Source organism: Megalobrama amblycephala, linkage group LG14 (assembly GCF_018812025.1).
Source record: "Megalobrama amblycephala isolate DHTTF-2021 linkage group LG14, ASM1881202v1, whole genome shotgun sequence".
Classification (NCBI taxonomy): domain Eukaryota; kingdom Metazoa; phylum Chordata; class Actinopteri; order Cypriniformes; family Xenocyprididae; genus Megalobrama; species Megalobrama amblycephala.
The window spans coordinates 31,739,123-31,761,310 of NC_063057.1; the positions used below are offsets into that span (position 1 = coordinate 31,739,123).

Genomic DNA, 22,188 nt, shown 5'->3' on the forward strand with positions numbered 1-22,188 from the left:
GATTATTCTGATTACCTTATAGTTTCAATTATTTCGTTCACTGCAGTCCCGGTATCGCTTTAGAAGAGTCACTTTTGCCAACTTTGCTCTTCCCGGACACAAACTCGTCAGTTCTGACCTTAAACATTGGATGCAGGGTAAATATCTACCTTTAAGTCGGTCGCACTCTGCTTACTCATAACAAAAAGCATAGTTTTTAATATATTTACGAAAACTGCAACTTATTTAAGGCAGTGATTGTCAGAAATCGAAATGGACTTAATTGACGTGCCCCATGCTCCATCGATTAAACCTTTCATATGAACAATCCTGAACACAGATTTGAGGTAATACCTTCGCTTTGATCTACTAGAAATAATGAATTAATAATAATACAGAATCAACCAAATATAAAATTTTATTTGTCAAGTAAAAATATATCATGCCAATTACATTACAGTTAGACAATTAGAAGCCAATTCAGAAATAGTGAATGCATAACATCAGTTGAAATGCATATACACACAGTGGTGGACTAGTGTTTCAAGACACTTGTCCATCACTGCGTGGGGGTCTCTGATTACAGAAAATCCCCCCTGACTGCTTTGCTTTTTACCTTATATACAGACCAAACAAAAGGGTTATAAATATTTACTACACCAACACCTGTTTTGGGGGGAGAGGAGTGGGTTTTCACAAAAGGCACCACCCAAAGATAGGACAGAATTTTCCTTAGTTTTCAATCTTCTTCATAATACCAGTGACTGCTGTGAAATTTAGTGTTTATTTGAATGTATGTATAAATGTACTGTTTTGTTTTATTTCTTGTATTTATTTGGGTAGTATTGATTTTGTTAATTTGTTTTGAATTTGTTATCCAATTGTTGAGTTTATTTTGTGTGTTTATGTATATGTATGATTTTTCTATTTTCCCTGTGATTATGATTTGGTTTGACTCCTGAGTTTGAAATGGCTCACTGTGCTTTTAGAGTCAGTTCTAGTTGGGACCTCCATGAGGAGGGTCAACATTTGTGTCCTGGATTTAATGTGTCTTCCTGTGAAATGTTTTGAGTCAATAGAACACTTCATATTGACTTCAAGCAGTGTCTCCCCGCCTTTACTTTGGTCATGTCCCCACAATTCCTATGGAAGTTAAGCGCCAGACTTAACTTATGTGTGCGGCTCAACTTCCATAGGAATGAACCGAAAACACTTGCACTTACCCGCTTGCTCCGTGCCAATGGACACGCACTGTCAGTTAGTCTCTCTCGCTGTTTAGTGTCATTAACCATCCTCGTAATCCTCAATAAAGCTCTTACAGTACCGTGAGTGCTCGGAGTGAGTAATTCATATCTGCCTCCATTTTTTTAGCAACACCCAACTTCAAAAGATCCAATGAATTCCCAAAGGACGAAATCAAGTCCCGCCCTCTCATTTCAGATGCTGTTTCACTCGGATAGACGTCACAGTAGACAAGAAAAGACAATCGCAACTTCCGTTTCATGCCGACTTTAACACTCTTGAGCGCCTTTGGGGGATTCTGTAGAGACGAGTTGAGCAACACTCCCCATTAAAGATTAGGGCATTTAAGAAGCTCATCATCCAGGAGTTAAACAGGACAGATGTGATGATTTGTCATGAACTTATACTGCTCTGACCCTTCTTGTCACAGAGTGAACATTTAAATTTATGGAACACATACTAAGTGCTAGAATATACATTTGTTGAATTAAATCTAGGGTGTACTCATATCTGCAGTTCTTCATTTAAACAAAATTGGCAAATTAACTTATTTTATATCCATTTATGACATATATTTCTCAGTTTTTACTATGTATATGTTTAATACATTTTATTTTTCCATGAATTGCATTTATGCTGTGCAATATATATATATATATATATATATATATATATATATATATATATATATATATATATATATAAATACTGTTCAGAACCCTTAAGCTCCCAGGTCACTGGCAGAGAACCAAAAAGACCATCCCACTAGGGTGATTGGGGAAAAAAAAAAAAAAATTTTAATACAATTAACAGCATCCATTTTTCCATCATGATTTGTCTAGCGTTACATTATATGATGATGCTCTTGTTCACGCGAATGCTTTTAAAACTTTCAAGTGCCACAAGACAAATGAGAATGCGTTGTCTGACATAGAACATGACATTCGCAGACAGTGCATTCTCGTTTATCTTGAGTATGAGTTTCCTCATAAGCACAGTCTAGTTAAATTAGATAAATAACACCTTAAAGTATAAAAAATCATCACAACAGAAGTCATACATGTTTGAAACTGCAATTGAGTCAGTAAATGATCACAATATTATTTTTTGGGTGAACTATTCCTTAAATTAACTAATAAGCTAATAACAATGATAATTTGTTCAAATTTGATTGAACGTTCTCTCTCTCTGCAATCAACTTGTGAGAGGGATTGTGATTATTTGACCTTTGTTACACTCGCTGACATTCTCTGAAAGACGATCACTGAGCATTGTGTCACGTCAAAAGCAAATAATTCTGAGAGTGACTATAATCACTGGAACTGACTACACACAGGATACAGACAGCAAACAGATGGCTGTTTAATGTCTAAAGGCCGGAACACACCAAGCCGACGCCGACGAACTAGTGGCGACGAAAGCAGACTGCGGGGTCGGCTGGCGTCGGCTGGCGTCGGCAGCGTCTGGGTCCAAAGTTGCCCTGACACACCAAGCCGACGTTCGACAGCCGACGGCCAAATAGCACGTCCGTTCTGCGCCTGCGTGAGATGAAATGCCTTTCCATGCCAGCAGGTGGCAGTAGTTTGTGTTCGTTGCTAGGGAGACCGGATTCCGGGTGGGAATGTCCACAATTCAGCAATTTGTTCCTGAAACCTGTGCAGCAATCTACCAAGTCTTAAAAGAGAAATACCTAAAGGTATACATGTATCTGTTTAATGTTTTTTGTTTTAGCCCTGTAAAACCCAAAAATGAGCAAATTTTTTGATCTCTCAGATATTGTTTTAGGAGGCCTCTGATGTAGAAATGAAAGATTTTTCAATTTTTTACATTTTAATAAGGGTAATTTTAGGGTCTTATATTGTAGTAGATAAACTGAAAGAATAGACAAGATGGTAGACCATGTGTCGAGGGCAGAGATCTAAGTATTATCCATCAAATTATAATTTCAATGCAAATAAAATTCCACTACTACATTCAAACAATACAGTCTGGCTGGCCTATTATGCTCTCTACTTATCATACTAAAAGAACACATTCATCCCCCCAGAACACTTACAGGTTCATATTCAAGACCATTCATACCTGTCCCTGAACAATGCAACAGGCATCTCCCCCCAAAATCCAAAACATAAAGAGCCTAATGCTGACCTATAAACACTTCTTCAACGCAATAGCATTGTGAGGACAAACAATAGAACCCATTAACTATGTAAATGTGATCTTGAGAGAAAAAAACATTTGCAGGCATTTTTTTTTTTGATTTTTGAAAGTGATGTTGTAATTCTGCAGAAGTGGGCTTTGCAGGGTTAATTCAAGAATGTCAAAATCACTGAGTTATTAATGGTCTGACGAGTTAAACTAATTTCTTTTAATTATATTGTTTTTTAGTGCCCAGACACAGTGGAAGAGTGGCAGCAAGTAGCCGTTGGATTCCAGAAACAGTGGCATTTCCCAAATTGCCTGGGTGCTCTGGATGGAAAGCACATTAACATTCGTCCCCCTCCAGGATCTGGATCTAAATTCTTCAACTACAAGCATACATTCTCAATAGTGCTTATGGCACTGGTAGACAGCAACTACAGATTTCTGTATGTTGATGTGGGCTGCAACGGGCGCATTTCAGATGGTGGAGTGTTTGGGGGATGCTCATTGCAGGATGCCTTGGAGAAAAGAACATCCAACATTCCTGCACCTGCACCACTTCCTGAATCAGACCAGCTGGCCCCTTACTGCATTGTGGCTGATGAGGCATTCCCCTTAAAGGAATACCTCATGAAGCCATACCCGAACCGCAAGCTGTCTGTAGAGCAACGCATATTCAATTACAGACTTTCGCGAGCTCGAAGGGTGGTTGAAAATGCATTTGGCATCCTGGCAAATCGTTTTCGCATCCTACTAACCACCATTAATATTCGAAGCACTGCCAAAGTGGAGGACATTGTTTTGTCTTGCTGTGCTCTGCACAACTTTCTGCGCACAGAGTGCTGTGAAGTGTACATGGCAGGAATCGACCAGGAAGAACAAGATCATGACACTGGCCCTGGAAGATGGAGAGAAGACCCTGGCCTACAGCAGGCCTCTCTGCCACGCACAACCAACAGTACAACACACGCCAAACAGCTCAGGGATAAACTGTGCCAGTACTTTAATTCGGACACCGGTGCAGTGCCCTTTCAGTGGGGCAAAATATAAGCATGTAGCAAACTTGTTTCTTTCCCCCCTTGACCTTGGTTTATGTTTTATAACAATGGTGTGAATTTGCAAAATAAAGTTTATATTTTTACATCATTGTGTTTTGTGATTTTTTTTACATAAAGAACAGTGAAGTACCTTTTACACAAAGTCAGTATTTTATTTTCAAATGTGCAAAAATAGCATTAAGGTAATTTACAGAAAAATATCAAAACAGTTGGTATTTAAAATAAATAAAATGTACAGAAATATAAACTTTGCATAAGTACTCTAATATAACGTACAACTAAGTGTGACATATTTACTAAATGCTACAATATCTGTTTACAATTTTGCTACATAAAAAATTACAAGTGTGTATACTGATTGGAAGATGCATCCAGTGCATGGTTGTGGCCCACTGAATATTTGAAAATGCAATTATCAACCTCATGCTGGAAATGTGGCAGTAGATGTGGTGGCAAATTCCGCATTCTGTGTTCAAGATTTTTGCAGTAAGCTGAGATGGCATCGTTGGTGTTTTCCTGTGATGCCAACTTTTCCAGAGTTTTGCCGATGGTGCGCATCAAGTTTGTGGATTCCTCGCTGGAGGATTCGTCTTGCATCTTCCTGCGCTTCCCTGGAGGCTTTGGTTTTATGTTGGAGCTTTGCAAATGGTCCTTTCTCATGGCTGTGGACTCAGTTCCACAGATGGTGGATTCAGCCAAGGGTGTACTTGACCGTAGGTCAGCATCACTGAAGCTGGGGTCTTCATGGGTGCCAGTCCAGGTGTCACTGTTGGTACCATCTGAGGGTGAACAGGAATCACTATCAGCCGCAGGTTCCTTAAAAAAACATAAGATACAAATGTGACAAGTTAATGTAATGGCTTGACTTAATATGCTGAGTTACTTGCGAATAGACTCTTTTGAAGAAGCACTTGCCACCTTACAAAAAGCAAAATGTTTATTTTATTCTGAAATTAAACAATAAATAAATAAATAAATATAAATATATATATTTGTTTATTTACCGTGATCATTAGATTTGAAGTGCTCTCCTTCCTTTTTGTGTGAGGCTCTAGAAACTGCAGGCGGTTCAGGATCCATTGCTGCCTGCCAGTCTTCTGAGCTCCAGAACTTCCTGAGGGTCCTTGTTTCTTATAACGCATGTATTGGGTTCGCAATGAATCCCACCGCTTCTTGAGCTCTTTTTCTGAGGGACAAAGTAAAATTTTGTAAGCATTAAGTGTTATGGCTGCTTATTTTGTCACTTTAATGAGTATTTGTTATGCCAACAAATGTTACTTTTTGCTGTATTGTTAATTATATTATTAACAATTTGATTAACTTTAATATTATTATGAAATATCAGATGCTAGCACATATTAATTACTGTCTGTTTCCATAAACAAACTTAGTTTGGTACACACAAAACACTAACATGGTTATATTAGTTTTACTATGGACTATTGAACAATTACAAACAAGCTTTCTCAATTGCCAAAAAGGAAATCTTACCTGATATGACGAGTTTATTTTCGATCTCACGCCACAGTTCAGCTTTCACCACACGGTTGACATAACATTTTTCCGTAATGTCATACAAACCCGGCCTTTCCTGGATCATGTTGATCAATTCGTCTTCACTTGCCTCATTCCAGATAGCCATGTCTTTCACGTACCTAAGGTAAACAATGTGTGTTCCCTCTTGACTTCATCGTTTACTTGCTTCGTCACTTCCGTTTTTCTTTTCTCATGCACTGGTTCGCTAGCTGAACAGCCAATCAGAATGATCATATGGCCCGACGGCCCGACGAGGTCCAACGCCGATTCAACATTTCGAATCGGCCGAAACAAAGCCGATGAGGACCAACTTCAGCCGACGGTGCGGAACACACCGAGGAAACTTAGTCGGCCGACGAAGAAAAACTGCCCGACGGCCGACCGTCGGCTTGGTGTGTTCCGGCCTTAACATACAGTACTTCACACGCTTGAGCGCCTCCTGCAACAGGACAAATGGAAGAGTTTGCTCTGATGCATCCAGTGTGTTACTGCAAATAAATGACTGAACAAATTATTGCAATCCTGTTAGTGTATCTCTGTGAAACTGGATGTGTCCTCAAACCTGATTACTTCCACCAAAGCAGCACTATCACAGTATAACGCCTCTGGACAAACAACTGCAAATAATCTCTGATGAAATGAACAGAGGCAGTTCCCAAACAGAAGAGACGAGCCTCTGAACCGACGCACTGTGAAACCTGGAAGTGACATTTTTTAACTGTTGTGGATGTAGCACTTCATTCTCTTGAGGAGCGATTTCAGATCATGGAAATGTCAGGGACACTTTTGGTATCCTTTTGAATTTTGATAAGAGATGATAAGAGGTGAAGTGATGGGGCCTCCAAATGTCTAGAACCGGCCCGTTAGATAGGAGTACTACAAACTAGGCACAGTTATTATTATGTGTGATTTTATTTTTTGGTTAGGGCTGCTGGGTGGAAGAGTTTGAGAAAATTGGGGAATTATATTCTCTTTTTTATAGAATAATCAAATTAAATCCATGCTATCAGAGTTACATGACACTCTCAGAAATGTTTTTTCAACTAGAAATAATCGTCCACCCCCAGCTTACGCCAACAATTCAAATATCTGTCTCTAGGACTGGTGGGAGATCAAGGTGATTATGTTCTTCTTTGTGTTTAAAAATGAGTGGTGGATGACAACCACACTTGAGTAAAAGCAGATACATTACCAGAAAATGATATCTGTCTGTCCCACCTTTCTTATCTACAGTAAAACCAAGTCATTACTTGGAACTGAAAAATTTGCTGTTCATCTTCAACAGAAATTGTTTTTTAAATCGCAAGAATTCAGTCTTGCTCTTTTTGGGCTGAAGACTAGTCCTGTGATGCTAAATAACCTTTCACATGCAGCAGAGGCAGGTGTGTTGAGCTTGACAGACAGCTTGCACACAGCTTTTTAGTGTTCTGAATTTGTGAGGTGTCAGAGGTGGCCTAGGATCTGATTTTGTGGTGGGCAACTTTTTCCCTCCAGGCTTCAGTTGGCCAGTGTGCTTGTTCCCCAAATGCAGACTCCCAGCTCTTTCACAAACAAGCTGTCCTTTACATTCAGCTGTATCTTCTTCCATTTTTCAGAGTGTATAACTACACCTTCACCAATATTAACCTGCAAGATTCATGTAGCTCCAAATCCATAAAGGTGATAATATACGGGGCAACTTTATGAGCAATTTTGCAGAGCGATGTTGCTTGGGCACTTTCCCATTGAGAATAGGCAACACATGTGGGTAATGGGGTAAAAACTATAATCACCTTTAAAATGGTCAGGATACATGTGGACAAGCTGACAAGCCAGTTAATCCAGCTTCTTCATGATACAGCCATGAGTCCATACTAAACTTTATATTTTCTTAAACTCAGAGATAAACACAGTACCCCAGTCAGTTGTGGGGTATATCCACAACATATCAAGTTGTCAGGATCACCAGCTGGAGTACCTGTGAAAGCCAATAGTGGGGCACTCCAACAAGGACTTTCACCATTTCCATGAAGACTTAATTTCCCATAATTCTTTGCCCGGACCATTCTTCTATTATTGTTTTCACCTGTGTCTCAGTGTCATTAGCTCACCATATATAAAGCCGGGTTTATCATTCACTCTTCTCTAGATCTTGTTTGTCTGTTAGACTGCATTTCAGAGCCTTGTTTTCTTGTTTTTCCCATGTTTTGGTTTTTGTTTCTTCATGTTCTCTGGATTTTCCATTTTGCCTGCTGGTTTTTATCATTGTTTGTACTGTTCACTACTGTGTATGAATTCTGCCTGTTTTTTTTTTTTTTTTTTACTCTGTTTATGAATTACCCTCCATTACCTGGTCATTTTTTGAGGTGGATGTACAAGAAAATCAAAGTCTGCAGACATGTCTTCAAACCTGAGATGTATCTTCAGTTTAAAGCTGTGAATAATGATATAACTTATTTTATTAAAATGCTTTAAAAACTGCATTTATTGACCATTACGCACAACAGAATGACCACATGGGATCATGTATTCCCATTCCTCAACTTTATCCTGTTTAATTGATTACAGTTACAATCCAACACCATCATCAACTCAGGAAGACCTGACCATTACTGAGATCTTGAAAATAAATGAGTATGCAACTACTAAAATTGTTTAAACGTTACTGTACATCCACCTTCAAGCTGCATATATATTGTATAAACCAATGACTTAAATGTTACCATTAATTCATTCACCAATCTTTGGATTTGCAAATTTCAAGGAACAACATTTCTCTTGTTGACAAAAGATAGTAAACTCACTTGTCATGAAGACACATGCCCAGTACAACACATCACTTCCCAGAACCTCACTGCCAACATAATAGGTGCAAAAGTTAATGTCCGCTCAAACACACCATTCTAGACATGCCACTATCCACGTCTAAAAGTATGCAGTGAAAAATGCAAGATATTTTACAAATCATGTATAACCCACTACACACATGACACACTAACAATTAAAACACAAACAGACATGAACAGAAATGTCCAAAATGAGAACAAATTCATTAAATCTGTAATTAACGTTCCTGATACCACTCTCACAATAATAGATTCACTGCTTGATCTACCACCTGTAAGCACCAGAACAATATAACACACACAGAAACCATAATCAAACCTCACACCATACAGTGTGACTTACCTGTCATAGTAATTGCACCATCCTCACCTACAGAGTCCTCCACCACACTCCTTCCATCCAATGAAGACCTAGAAGAATTAATTGAAGGACTTCCCACACAATGCACACCTTCTCCTTCAACATCATTAATTTCATGCAGGTCACTTACCTCATACTTAGACTATGATCAATTTAAAATCTATTAAAAAATAATTTGAAGGGGAGGAATAGGGAACGGGAGACTCACTGCAGTCCGCCGGGGAGCGGAGGAGGATCGAGCCGTCCACCAAGCATCCAGTAACATCGTCTTTGTCGCTCCTTGTGCTTTCATCTTTTTTTCTCTTGTCTCATCTGTCCTTACCCCCAGGTGCTGCGGCCACTGAGACTGTCCACCGGGAGGAGAAGAGCACAGTCTCGGGAGTACCCCCTGGCCTGCGAGGGGCGATGGGGGTATGTTACAAACAGGGTGGGGCAAGAGCCGTGAGAGAATGGCACAACGCCGGTGGTGTGATTGCTAAGGAGCATCACATGCGTGCTGCACTGGTCTCGTATCTCTCACGGAGGAGCTCAGGAAGCAGAAAAGGAGGAGCGACGACAAAGAAGGACGAGAGAGGACCAGGCCTGGACTTTGACTGACATTTTACTATTCGTTTTATGTTTGTTTATTTTATATTTTTATTCAAGTGTGTTGAAACGGTCGCTGGTTATAAGGTTTAAAAATAATACAAATAAATACAAAATACAAAAACTCAGAATCTTTTGGTGGTACAAACTACAGCTTGAGAGGAAGGTGCCCACGCTGCTTGTGTGTCTGCAGGGATCCACAGAGTACCGTGGAGTGCTCATGGCTCAGGGCACAATCGCAGGCAACCTTGCCATCATCAGTGGTCATCGACAGGGTGTTCTGGACAACATGACCACCCAGGAGGTGCAGAGAACAGCCTGAACACGGGATGGGCACAGTGTCATCTCGGTGAAGCTTCTTTCTTTGGTGGACAACATTTCTGATTGGTGCTTCTGCTCCCCACAGGGAGGCCCCTATAACAACTTGCTGAGCCAGTTCAGAGCCACCAGGCCTGCATTGGGCTTTGGCGGGAACGTGAACTTTGGACACCTAAGGTGCAGCTTGCTGACATAATAGCAATGTGTAGCCCACAGTGTACCTGGCATGCTCAAACACTGTTTTTCTATTTCCCTGCAGGCCCACGCCTGACTACGGAGCAACCAGACAGAGCACCTCAGTCATTCCATGTGCCAAGATTTCCGTACTGCCCAGCAGTTCTACCTCGAGGAAGCTGGCTCTTAAAGCCATCAGACCACGTAGACCCATGAAAGAGATTGTATAAAACCTGCCTCGTTTCAAGCACTGTGTCTGGGTCACTTCATTCCATACTTGAGTTCACTTTTTTTGCCCCGTGCATTGAGCCTGGGTAGCAGTTTGAATAAGCCAGCCTATCATTTCCTGGAGGATTTGTTTATGTTTTGATGATCTAATTATCATCAATACATAAACTAATGCTATTTGTGACTTTGATAATCAAGACTTGCCCTTCATGTTGTGCCATAATGGTTTTATATTATTACTTTTAAAAGCCTTTTCCTGCTTTAATTTGTATACCATCTTCTGCCTCTGATATATTCTCCTTTAACTCCTTTTCTAGATGCTTTCATTCATGTCCTCATTCTTCTTCTAGTTCACAACATGCTTAACATCTTTGGTCGCACTGAGACATTTCAAATGATACCAAACATGTATAGTGTTGTATGATAACTGTTGTAATGACTGAGACAAATCAGACACAATTATTTGTTTATAGTTAACCAATACTTGTTTAAAGCTCACTCTGGAGTCTGTCCCCATCCCCCGGGAAGACCAGCCTTAGTTATATTGCCCTGAAGAATGTGTGTGTTGCACGTGGAAAAGCAAAGACACAAGGAACCCTGCATTTTCCACACAGAACACAGACGTTCCTGACGTTCCAGTTTTTCCTATAGCCTTATTTCCAGTTCCCCTTCCAGTTCATCATTGCTCATTCTTACCTACGTATGTGTGTGACCTTCGTGTATGTTATGTGTTTGTTAGTTTAGTAATGTGTTTGTGAGTTAGTTAATAAAGAATTGTGCACAATACACATTTGGTTCTGACTCCGTCTGCTAATAAATTGCCTCTTAAGTGATTTAGATCCTGACTACATGCTCTAAGCACGGTACAATAAGAATGTTATTTTTCCATAACCTGGAAATTAACCTTTCTTAGAATTAATAAACCACACTGAGTGTTCACTGGATGAACAGGTTAATTGATTGTAATGTTAATCTTAATGTAGCTACATCCAGTTAATCTGATTAACGGATTTACATATTCATAATTAATCATAATTAATAATCATAATGAGTTATGGATAATTAATAATAATTAATATTTCCCCTTTGAGTTAATTCGCTACACTGTTCACATTAAACCATAGATTTTGGGTGAATTTCAGGTCATCTCCGGATGTAGAGATAAGAGATTGGGGAAGAGGGGTGATGGAAAGGCAATGCTGAGGTGTGATCAACTCAGATGGGGATGCTAATTTTGCAAGAAAGAGTTCAAATGTTAATTATCTTTGTTTTCTCAGAGAGAAGTCCTCCCTTGGTCCAGACAGTCTGGCACCAGTCTTACAATTGTATGAGCTGTCCAAGCATTGTGAATTCGGAGCACAGAAAGACAAACACATTCACGACAGACTTGTTATTGGAATAGAGGACCGTTCGCCAACTGCTTTTTGCCTACTATATAGTAGGGAAGTATGCTGTTCCAGACTCAGCTGAGATGAGGAAAGAGAACCTTCTGTGATGTTGGAGATTGCCCTATTCTGGCATGAGAATCATTTTTTCCTATAATATTTCAGCAGTCATGTTCTGTTTGGTTTCTATCAGCTGTTTAGATTCAGAACTAGCAATGCCATAACAGTGAATGAATCACTATTGACCTGATCGGTCAAACAGGTATAGAAATTGTTCATGATTCGGTTTCTCACACCAAAATAGTAATGGGATATTTTATAAGACAGAAAACAAAAAGAGCGCTGGATGAGGATGATATTTGCCTAGGAAACAAACGTGCAAATGTAATTTAGTGTTTGTCAATGATGAAGCAGCTGTGTGCAGCTTCCTTAAACTCATCCCATGATGATTACACCATTTAATGTCATTCTAATAACCATATCCTCAAACCTTGTGACACAATATTCTTATATTTTTATACATTTATTTGATTTAACTCCACAACACACATGATTTGCTTTATTAATGCTTTTATTGATTAGAGGAGTGTTTCAGAGAAGGTATTGAGAAGAGATTAAAACTTGAAGTTTAATTTTAAAATATCATTTTTTGTAAAGATTAGATCACAAAGTGTAAAATCAATGTAACTGTGGAGCAGCATGCCTGGATATGATCTCAAGAATCTGTAACACAAATATAGCCTATTTGGCCTGAACAGCCCCAGTCGTTCCAGCAACGCTTAGCTGTAGGGTGGAAAAATGAAGTAAGTTATTCTGATCATTATAGGCACTTTGTGAAATCCAAATGAGCCATTACATGTTACTGTATGTTATGAAATTATAATATTGTAAATTATAATGTGACGTATTTAAAAACCTGACTGCATTCTTACAGGAAAAGTTGATCTCCAGACAGTTCTCAGTACCCAGATTGTTAGGTTCTCCAGCGCACCAGTTGGTAAAGTCATACACAGATCCATCACTCCACAACCACTGTCCTTCCTAAAAGCAAATACATGATTATAAGAGTGCACTACTGTACTCAGACTTCAGTACGGAGCTAATTCATTTCAGCTTTAACCCATCTTCATTAGAACACTGCATTTGCTGTTTAGAGCAGATATTCTAGTCTACTAATTCTAGACTAATAGTAGTAGACATGTAGACGCAACGTTACTTATAGTCAACAGAATGTTAAAGGGACCATCAAAATAAAGTGAAACTGAAATTCCAGTCTACAAATAAATAGGTCTCTTTAGTACACACAATGTAACTTACTTTTACAGCATCATGAGCACCAATCCAAGCACGTGAGGAAGAAGAAGGCAACAGACCCAGCAGAAAATCATTTTCCAGTTTATTATGCACAGATGCGAGATTCGCACCAAGACCTTGGCAGTTTCTCTAAAGAGAAAGATTTTTTATTGTCAATACAAAATTTAATCTTTTTAGCATATAACACAAGTGACTTTTTAAACATTTTAGTCATTTTCAAACAAAGTCTGATCGATTATTTGCACTTGTACCTGCATTTAATTACATCTGTAATTAGATCAATGATTACACTGTTGACCTTTCCTTACACCTTAACCCACCCTTAAACCTACCCATACCACCATAACTGTCCCTAACCTTACCTGTATCCACCTCAATAGCAGCACAAGTGATTTGCAATACAACATCAACACAAGTACATTGTACCTTAATGATTTATCCAGATGTAGTGAAAGACACCTAATGTAAAGTGTGACCAAATCACCTTGTTGTAACTTAACACATTACCTCTGCTGTGATCCAGTTAACCGACTGAGAGAAGTACTTGAAACAGCGGAGTCCAAAACTTGACCATCCAGCGGGGCATTTTACAACTAAATCAACTGCATCCAGTACATAAATGTTAGGGCATTCGTAATATTCACAGCAAAGCATGTTTTTATTTTTTCATTATTATTTTATGTAACTTATTTTATGTTTGTGTGATTTTGTGCCTAGATTGTGTACTTTTATACTGTAAATCCCTCATTAATCATGCAAACATTAGTAAATGGAGTATTGCACATTTCCAAAATGCTTTTAAAATTGAAAAGCAAGGGTTTTTACAATTAAATGTTTTGATTACCTTCTGCATTCCCCATGGAGAAGATGATGAAAAGAAGCATTAGACTTCTCAGCACTGCCATGATGAACCTGAAATGAACCTAAAATTTAATAAGCAGAAAAAGTTAAATGTCTGCGCTCATACAGTACAGTCCAAAAGTTTGGAACCACTAAGATTTTTAATGTTTTTAAAAGAAGTTTCGTCTGCTCACCAAGGCTACATTTATTTAATTAAAAATACAGTAAAAAACAGTAATATTGTGAAATATTATTACAATTTAAAATAACTGTGTACTATTTAAATATATTTGACAAAGTAATTTATTCCTGTGATGCAAAGCAGAATTTTCAGCATCGTTACTCCAGTCTTCAGTGTCACATGATCCTTCAGAAATCATTCTAATATGCTGATCTGCTGCTCAATAAACATTTATGATTATTTTCAATGTTGAAAACAGTTGTGTACTTTTTTTTTCAGGATTCCTTGATGAATAGAAAGTTCAAAAGAACAGCATTTATCTGAAATACAAAGCTTCTGTAGCATTATACACTACCGTTCAAAAGTCTGGGGTCAGTAAGAATTTTTATTTTTATTTTTTTTAAAAGAAATTAAAGAAATGAATACTTTTATTCAGCAAGGATGCATTAAATCAATCAAAAGTGGCAGTAAAGACATTTATAATGTAACAAAAGATTAGATTTCAGATAAACACTGTTCTTTTGAACTTTCTATTCATCAAATAATCCTGAAAAACAATATTGTACACAAATATTTTGTACAATTGTACACATTAAATGTTTCTTGAGCAGCAGATCAGCATATTAGAATGATTTCTGAAGGATCATGTGACACTGAAGACTGGAGTAATGATGCTGAAAATTCAGCTTTGATCACAGGAATAAATTACTTTGTCAAATATATTCAAATAGTACACAGTTATTTTAAATTGTAATAATATTTCACAATATTACTGTTTTTTACTGTATTTTTAATTAAATAAATGTAGCCTTGGTGAGCAGACGAAACTTCTTTTAAAAACATTAAAATTCTTAGTGGTTCCAAACTTTTGGACTGTACTGTATGTGGATTCTCAATGTATTTTAAAGACAAAAATACATTAGAAATGTTATTCAGTAGGGTTTTGATCCCAAAACTCACCTTGGTTTGGTTGTCGCCTGTAGAATCTCAGAGGAAGATTTTGTGAAATTCCAGAAACAGCTCTGCTTTTATACTTTACTTAACGTCAAGTGTGTGTGGGGGCTTATAGTCACAAGGATGAGCCTGTAGAATAAATGTTAGGTTAGCTAAATATTTATTTTTAAGTTAGTCATTAGTTTAACATTTAACAGTGCCTGTTAAATTCCTAATGTGTATTTCTAATTGATCCTAATATCTGATCTAGGAAGAAAGAACATCAATTTGAACTGTGAATTGTAATTCATTTTTTATAAATGTGGCCACCCCACCTCCATTGCTTGTCTTTCTATCTTTCCTTACAATATTATACCCTTGCAGAACAAAATTTAATTTAGGTTTTAACCATGTTTCTTGTACACAAATTATGTTTGGTTTCTTATCTAATAGGTTTATAAACTTTTTAAATTCTGATCCATTTGCAATAAGACTTCTGGCATTCCACTGCAGAATCGTTAAAACCATTATTATTTTGTACTTCCACATGCTTGTTTGAGTCTTTAGCATGTCATTTATTTTTTCCAATGTTACACCTGCTACATTCAAGTATCTCTCAGCTGCCCTTATTATGATTTTAATTCTCTCCGTTCTGTTTTCTGTTACCACTTCAGCCATAAATGAAACAAATTCCATTTTCCCGATCACCAAACTATCCTCTTTTGTCTTAATTTGAGCCAAAGTATTCCCAGTCCATTCTTGTATTTTTACCTCTCTCTGTATCTGCTCATTTTGTTTTGCTTTTTGTGCTGCTTCAGCGTAAGTTAACCCCTCAGTTATTCTCACATTTTGAATTTTCACAGCATGTTTGTGCGCAATACATCCCCCAAAGCCAGCACTATGCTCACCTCCACAATTGCAGCATTTTTCCTTCACTCCTTCGCAACATTTACCATATACATGGTCACCCCCACTTCTCGCACAACATTGTTTTCCTCTGCAAACAGCACTAACATGGCCATACTTCTGGCACTTGAAGCATCTAAGTGGAGGAGGCAAGTAAGGTCTTACTGGATAACTACGTATCCTATTTTTACCCTCTCTGGCATTCTTTCCTCATCAAACTAAAACATAACTGATAGACTGTCCATCCTTTCTTTATTTTTCACATATTGAAGTATTTTGCTCCAATTACCTTCAACGCAACTGTTATTTTTATCAGTATTTTATCAGTATTCACATCAGTAGGAATTCCAGTACTCCTCTAACCCAGGGTTTCGTCTTCATCAATGTTCATGACACTGAGAGTCATCGAATTTATACTTAGTGCCTTCTTTTGTTGTTTTTCATCCTTACACATGATAATCAAGTTTCCATCTCTCAGAGTCTTTGCACTATTTATTTCTCCTAACGCTTTATTCAGAGATTTTGTCAGTTTAATTGGGTTTATTGTCATGCCTGATTCTGCAAATTTCATCATTAATTTATATTCTTCTATTTTTTCCTACTCAAGTGATCCTCCTTTCCACTGTCCGTAAATGATCCTTGACTATTAGTTTTCTTTCTTTTCCAATTGACTACTTTCCACCATTCATTCCTTCTTGTACTCCCACTACACGATTCATCTTCCATTTCCGGATCACTACCAGAGCTACTGTCATTTCCTGCCATCAGTGCTCCAGTCACATTCAAAGAATATACACTAACAAGAAGCGACACTCAATAGAAGGTTCCATTGCAACACCGGCGCCCAGCAGCGGCCCTGTGCTTCCGCCATTTTGGTGTGAAACCGAGTCGTCAGTCCAGTAGTTTCTATGGCAATATCAGCTGCTTTGTTAAAACAAAACGTACATTAAAGCTGAAATCCAACCTGAATAATGACAACACAGAATAAAATACTATCACTAGTGATCATCAAATCCTTTTTACAGTTTATTTTACACACTTTGTGTTTAAGCCTTCCACTTTTTCACAAAACCTTTGCTCTCTAGAAACCCAGTCAGTTTGAGTTAAAATTCTTTAAAAGGCTTATAAACACTGAATTATTACCAACATATGAAATTAAATTAAAGGTGCCGTAGAACATCTTTTTAAAAGATGTAATATAAGTCTAAGGTGTCCCCTGAATGTGTCTGTGAAGTTTCAGCTCAAAATACCCCATAGATTTTTTTTTTTATTAATTTTTTTAACTGCCTATTTTGGGGCATCATTAAACATGAGCCGATTTAGGCTGCGGCCCCCTTTAAATGCTCACACTCCCCCCGCCCACGGAGCTCGCGCTTGCCTTTAACAGCATAAACAAAGTCAACACAGCTAATATAACCCTCAAAATGGATCTTTACAAAGTGTTCGTCATGCAGCAGTCTAATCGTGTAAGTATGGTATTTATTTGGATGTTTACATTTGATTCTGAATGTGTTTGATGGTGCTCTGTGGCTAAAGCTAACATTACACACTGTTGGAGAGATTTATAAAGAATGAAGTTGTGTTTATGCATTATACAGACTGCAAGTGTTTAATAATGAAAATAGTGATGGCTCTTGTCTCTGTGAATACAGTAAGAAACGATGGTAACTTTAACCACATTTAACAGTACATTAACAACATGCTAACGAAACATTTAGAAAGACAATTTACAAATATCACTAAAAATATCATGTTATCATGGATCATGTCAGTTATTATTGCTCCATCTGCCATTTTTCGCTGTTGTCCTTGCTTGTTTACCTAGTCTGATGATTCAGCTATGCACAGATCCAGACGTTAATACTGGCTGCCCTTGTCTAATGCCTTGAACATGGGCTGGCATATGCAAATATTGGGGGCGTACATATTAATGATCCCGACTGTTACGTAACAGTCGGTGTTATGTTGAGATTCGCCTGTTCTTCAGAGGTCTTTTAAACAAATGAGATTTACATAAGAAGGAGGAAACAATGGAGTTTGAGACTCACTGTATGTCATTTCCATATACTGAACTCTTGTTATTCAACTATGCCGAGGTAAATTCAATTTTAAATTCGATGGCACCTTTAAAGGTGCTCTAAGTGATGTCACGCATTTTTAGGCCAAAACATTTTTTGTCACATACAGCAAACATCTCCTCACTATCCACTAGCTGCCTGTCCACTGAACACACTGTAAAAAAACGCGGTCTCTGTAGTCGCCACAAGCTCCAAAAATGGTAACAAAAACAAACTGGTGCAGTCTGGACCACGAAACATAATAATCAGTGCCCTAGCCAATAACTGACAAGCAGCGTCAATACACAAGCTACTTACATTTTAAATGCGCATTCATGACTGTTTCAGGAAGCACGGAGGGGAGGGGCAGGAGGAGGAGGAGGGAGGTTCTAGCTAGCCTCTGTTTTGTTTGACAACACTTCGAACGTCAACAGAAAGTTACTCCACCCAGGATCGCTTAGAGCACCTTTAAGGACATGCATCAGAAAAAATGGGAATGTTGGACAATAAATATATGAATATAACAGCTTGATTTTGCAGTGTTGTCTAATGTCCGTTAAAGCAAAAGTGTCCAAAAGTGTGAATTATGCGGTAACGGACACAGCAATGCATCATGTATTATAAGATCATTATGTTTGTAGCGTGATCCATTAAAACGTACAATATAGCCTATTTCAATTCAGACCTACATATTATTACTATTACTCCACCAGGTCTAAAATATATTGTTTGCTGCAAACATCTTAAATTTATTAATTATTCATTTACTATTATGTAGCGATTTTGTACAGGTTTAAACAATTTATGGGTAAAATATATGAATATAATAAATCATAAAGCTTTATGATTTATTATGATGCATATATTGACCCAAGGGGGAATTAAACATATATTGTGAATTAATTACAACGAATTATAATCAATTACATATATGATTAGTTCTGGTTTAATAATCATTTAGAGAAACTATTAGTTTGTCCAGCAAACAGTCAGCTCCTCACAGAATATTATTAAAAGGAAGGTTTTTCTCTGGCCACGAGAAAGACTTCCTCTTCTAGCATCCAAACGTAAAACAAGGATTGGATCGAAACGTTAAAGTGACCTGGTTTTTGTTGAATTAGCAAAAGAACAATCGAGCATGAATAATGTGTTTAATATATGAAAACAACTACTACAGAGGTTATACGGCTATACACAGGGCAGATACAGAAGTGAAAGTAAAGAAAGGGAAAGAGAGAAGAGAGGTGGCAAACTTACTAACAGTCCTTGAGAGCCAGCACAGAAATCAGTTTCATTATCTAAGATTCAGAAACGGTACTTGCATCAGTTTGCTTGCTGAGTTTCGGTTCAGTGCTGCTGCAGTTCATTGGCTTCTTCCGTTTCCGCAGGAGGATTTGAACTGAGGACGTGAAAGTTAGTTTCGCTGGAGAGATGGTGGTCCCAAAAGAGGAGCGCGATGGAAGCGCATCGCTGTGATGTCCAGGAGAGACGTGCGTGAGTGGGCGAGGGATGATTCAGGGCAATCGGGAGAACACACGAAAAGTTGTGTGTTGGTGCTTTTATGGAAAACCAAGCTAACACACCTCCTGGGTTGGAACGGCCAATAGATGCGTAGCACTGTTTGGCGGGCAAAGTTTCTTTGTCTTGTCTTGTGGCTTGATTTGCATAATTTATGAGGTTGGATCAGAGTAAATTTTTCTTTGAAGTGCCATTAAAAATAGCACAATTCATTTTACAGGGATGTGAGATGCATTATCGAATAAGGCGTGAGGAGAGCTTTACATAGACACCAAGTTTGTTATGTAAGAAAAGCATATAAAAGAAGTTATGGTTTACAGACAAATTTATCATTAGAAATGACACTAGCACAACTACAATCCAAGCTAAGCTTATACAGTGGGGATAACTATATGCAATTTGACATACAACGGCGGTCACATTTAGGCATAATTATATTTTACACATACAGTCTTCAATGCATGTTTGTGTGTCTTTGTGTGTCTGTGTGTGTGTGGTGTGTGTTTTGGAATGTGATCTGGCACTTAGTCCACATGAGGGGCCCTTTGATGTCCCAAGAGCTAGGAAATGGGGTTCTCTGTTTTACCTCAAAGGGTCCACGGAGGTATCAAAGGTGCTCGTCTTTTGCAGACCGGCCGGAGCTGATGTGAGATTTACAACACAGTCCAGCATGCTAAAAGCATTCTGAAGATTCCAGATTTTATTGACTGTCCTGATAAGTGTGCATATGATACAATTAATAAATGTGTAAAGTTGCATAAAATGGAAATACTCAATAAAGTAGGCTAACTACGTTACCTCAGATGGATGAATGGTTGGATTTCACAACTGGTAAAATAAAACATATATAAGACAATACAACAATTACTGTAGGAGTCATACAATTTACTGATGACTTAATTTAAAAAACATAAGATGTGAAGGATTCTATGGTCCAGTTAGTATTTTCACCCCATAATGGCAGCCAAATCTTTATAATTTATATTTTTATAACAGTTGAAGCTCTTTTCATGTAGTCGCAATGTTATATTGTTAGACTGTACGAACATGATCCTCATGTCACACTGTGGGATCTCAGCTGTCATTTATGTCAGACTGTATGACAGTCAAGATGTGTGTGGCAAGGGGGGCGTGGTTCAGCGAAGTCTGCAGCGGGAGAGAGAGGCAGGAGACGTGCGGTGGCTGATTGGGTTAAGCGTAAATAACAAACACCTGTCTCTTGTTTCAGTAATTGGCGTGGAGAGAGTATAAAACGCCAGGAGAAGCAGGAGTGAGTGAGAGAGAGAAGGACTACTGGCTGCCACACAAGCACACACAGACTGGAGCTCATCTGCTGTTGTGAATGTTATTTTTGTGACCGTTTTTGTGCCTGTCTGCACACTGTTTATTTTTGCATTATAATAAAACGCAGTGTAGTGATTTTTACTTTGTCCATCAAAGGACACAAAGTAAAATAGGGATTGGTACTCACGTCACCGCTGACGTTGTGATTTTTGGATCACACGTCTCTTAAGGTGTGGTTATGAGTACATCAGATGACCACTTTCCCCTTTTTCCCTAGTTCAGGGCACCAGTCAAGGTCTGTTACCTTGGCAGTATGAGAACACTCCCAACAGGGGCTTTCATTCATTTAGAATTAATGTAAAGTGGTCAGCTGATTTATCTGAAAGATTGGTGATATTGCTAACTTGTAGAACCTCTTTTGTATTATCAGCACAAGGAAGACACAAGTGTAATAAAATAAATTTTATTAACAAAAAGATAAACAAGAATAACTAACACAACTACTAAATGAATACTATGAATGATAAAGGAATAAAGTGCATAAGCTACGTAGAATACAAGTGACTAAGTTGGGTGTGGCTATGGAAGAGTTACGCTATCTTATGGAAAGATAAACTGTTTCTCTGAAAATAATAAGGTGGAGAACCTTATTATGCACCAAACAAATAAACAAAAGACTATTTGTTATTAACTAACATCAGCTATATTACATCTAATGGAAATTAGGAAATTATATACTGATAATATACAACAATGCCAAGGTCTCTGGAAAGAGGTTTGGTTGAGTGATATTTACGTTCCACTTGGTCGAGTCCGATGACGGTGACGTCTTCCACTGGTTGTGCTGGGTGACAGTGCAGTGGGGAGAGGAGCCAGAATCTGTTTCAACAGTCTTGAACACAAAGCTCTGTGGGATGCTGATCTCCTGGAGCACCAAAGGGTCCTAAAATCTGGAACACGCAGATGAGGCCCTGATGTAGGTGCAGAAGGTCCTTTACAATCTGGAACACGCAGACGAAGGTACCTTGAAGTGAAGGTTTGCTCTCCTGAGCTTAACCTTGTTGCAGATGTCGTTACTGTCTCGCCGGACGGAAACTCTGAACGTAGTGTTTGTTGATGTCTCTTTCCTCACAAGCTAGAGGCTCAGAACGTGGTCGTCTCTGTTGCTGCCTCACAAGCTGTAGGCTCAGATCACGGGATCTGTTGTTGTCTCTTCTGGATGGACCAGAGGCTCAGAACGGTATATCTGTTATGTCTCCTCCAATGGGAGACTCAGAACAATATCTGTTAATGTCTCACTCCTTACAGAGTTGGGACCCAGA

General features: G+C 38.3%; 3 protein-coding genes across 4 annotated transcripts; 1 reads left to right on the top strand and 2 right to left on the bottom strand.

Moving 5' to 3' along the window:
* Nucleotides 1-2,830: 2,830 nt before the first annotated feature.
* On the top strand, nucleotides 2,831-4,504 carry LOC125245084 (protein ALP1-like). The gene is made up of 2 exons (XM_048155530.1): nucleotides 2,831-2,917; nucleotides 3,610-4,504. Exons 1-2 carry the CDS (start codon nucleotides 2,843-2,845, stop codon nucleotides 4,411-4,413), a joined length of 879 nt encoding a protein of 292 aa, XP_048011487.1. The 5' UTR covers nucleotides 2,831-2,842; the 3' UTR covers nucleotides 4,414-4,504.
* A 253-nt stretch (nucleotides 4,505-4,757) lies between these two features.
* LOC125245088 (transcription factor Adf-1-like) lies at nucleotides 4,758-6,340 on the bottom strand. Its single transcript, XM_048155533.1, has 3 exons — nucleotides 5,913-6,340; nucleotides 5,426-5,607; nucleotides 4,758-5,237 (listed from the first exon to the last, which is right to left on the bottom strand). The coding sequence occupies exons 1-3, from the start codon at nucleotides 6,061-6,063 to the stop codon at nucleotides 4,761-4,763; spliced, it is 810 nt and encodes a 269-aa protein (XP_048011490.1). The 5' UTR covers nucleotides 6,064-6,340; the 3' UTR covers nucleotides 4,758-4,760.
* A 6,046-nt stretch (nucleotides 6,341-12,386) lies between these two features.
* On the bottom strand, nucleotides 12,387-15,207 carry LOC125246198 (ladderlectin-like). 2 transcript variants are annotated; one of them, XM_048157125.1, is made up of 6 exons: nucleotides 15,129-15,207; nucleotides 13,992-14,070; nucleotides 13,655-13,749; nucleotides 13,151-13,276; nucleotides 12,766-12,874; nucleotides 12,387-12,616 (listed from the first exon to the last, which is right to left on the bottom strand). In XM_048157125.1, the coding sequence occupies exons 2-6, from the start codon at nucleotides 14,050-14,052 to the stop codon at nucleotides 12,549-12,551; spliced, it is 459 nt and encodes a 152-aa protein (XP_048013082.1). In that variant the 5' UTR covers nucleotides 14,053-14,070; nucleotides 15,129-15,207; the 3' UTR covers nucleotides 12,387-12,548. The 2 variants fall into 2 exon arrangements, with proteins under 2 accessions (XP_048013082.1, XP_048013083.1); XM_048157126.1 differs by having other exon boundaries at nucleotides 13,992-14,059; nucleotides 15,129-15,162.
* Between the last annotated feature and the right edge of the window lie 6,981 nt (nucleotides 15,208-22,188).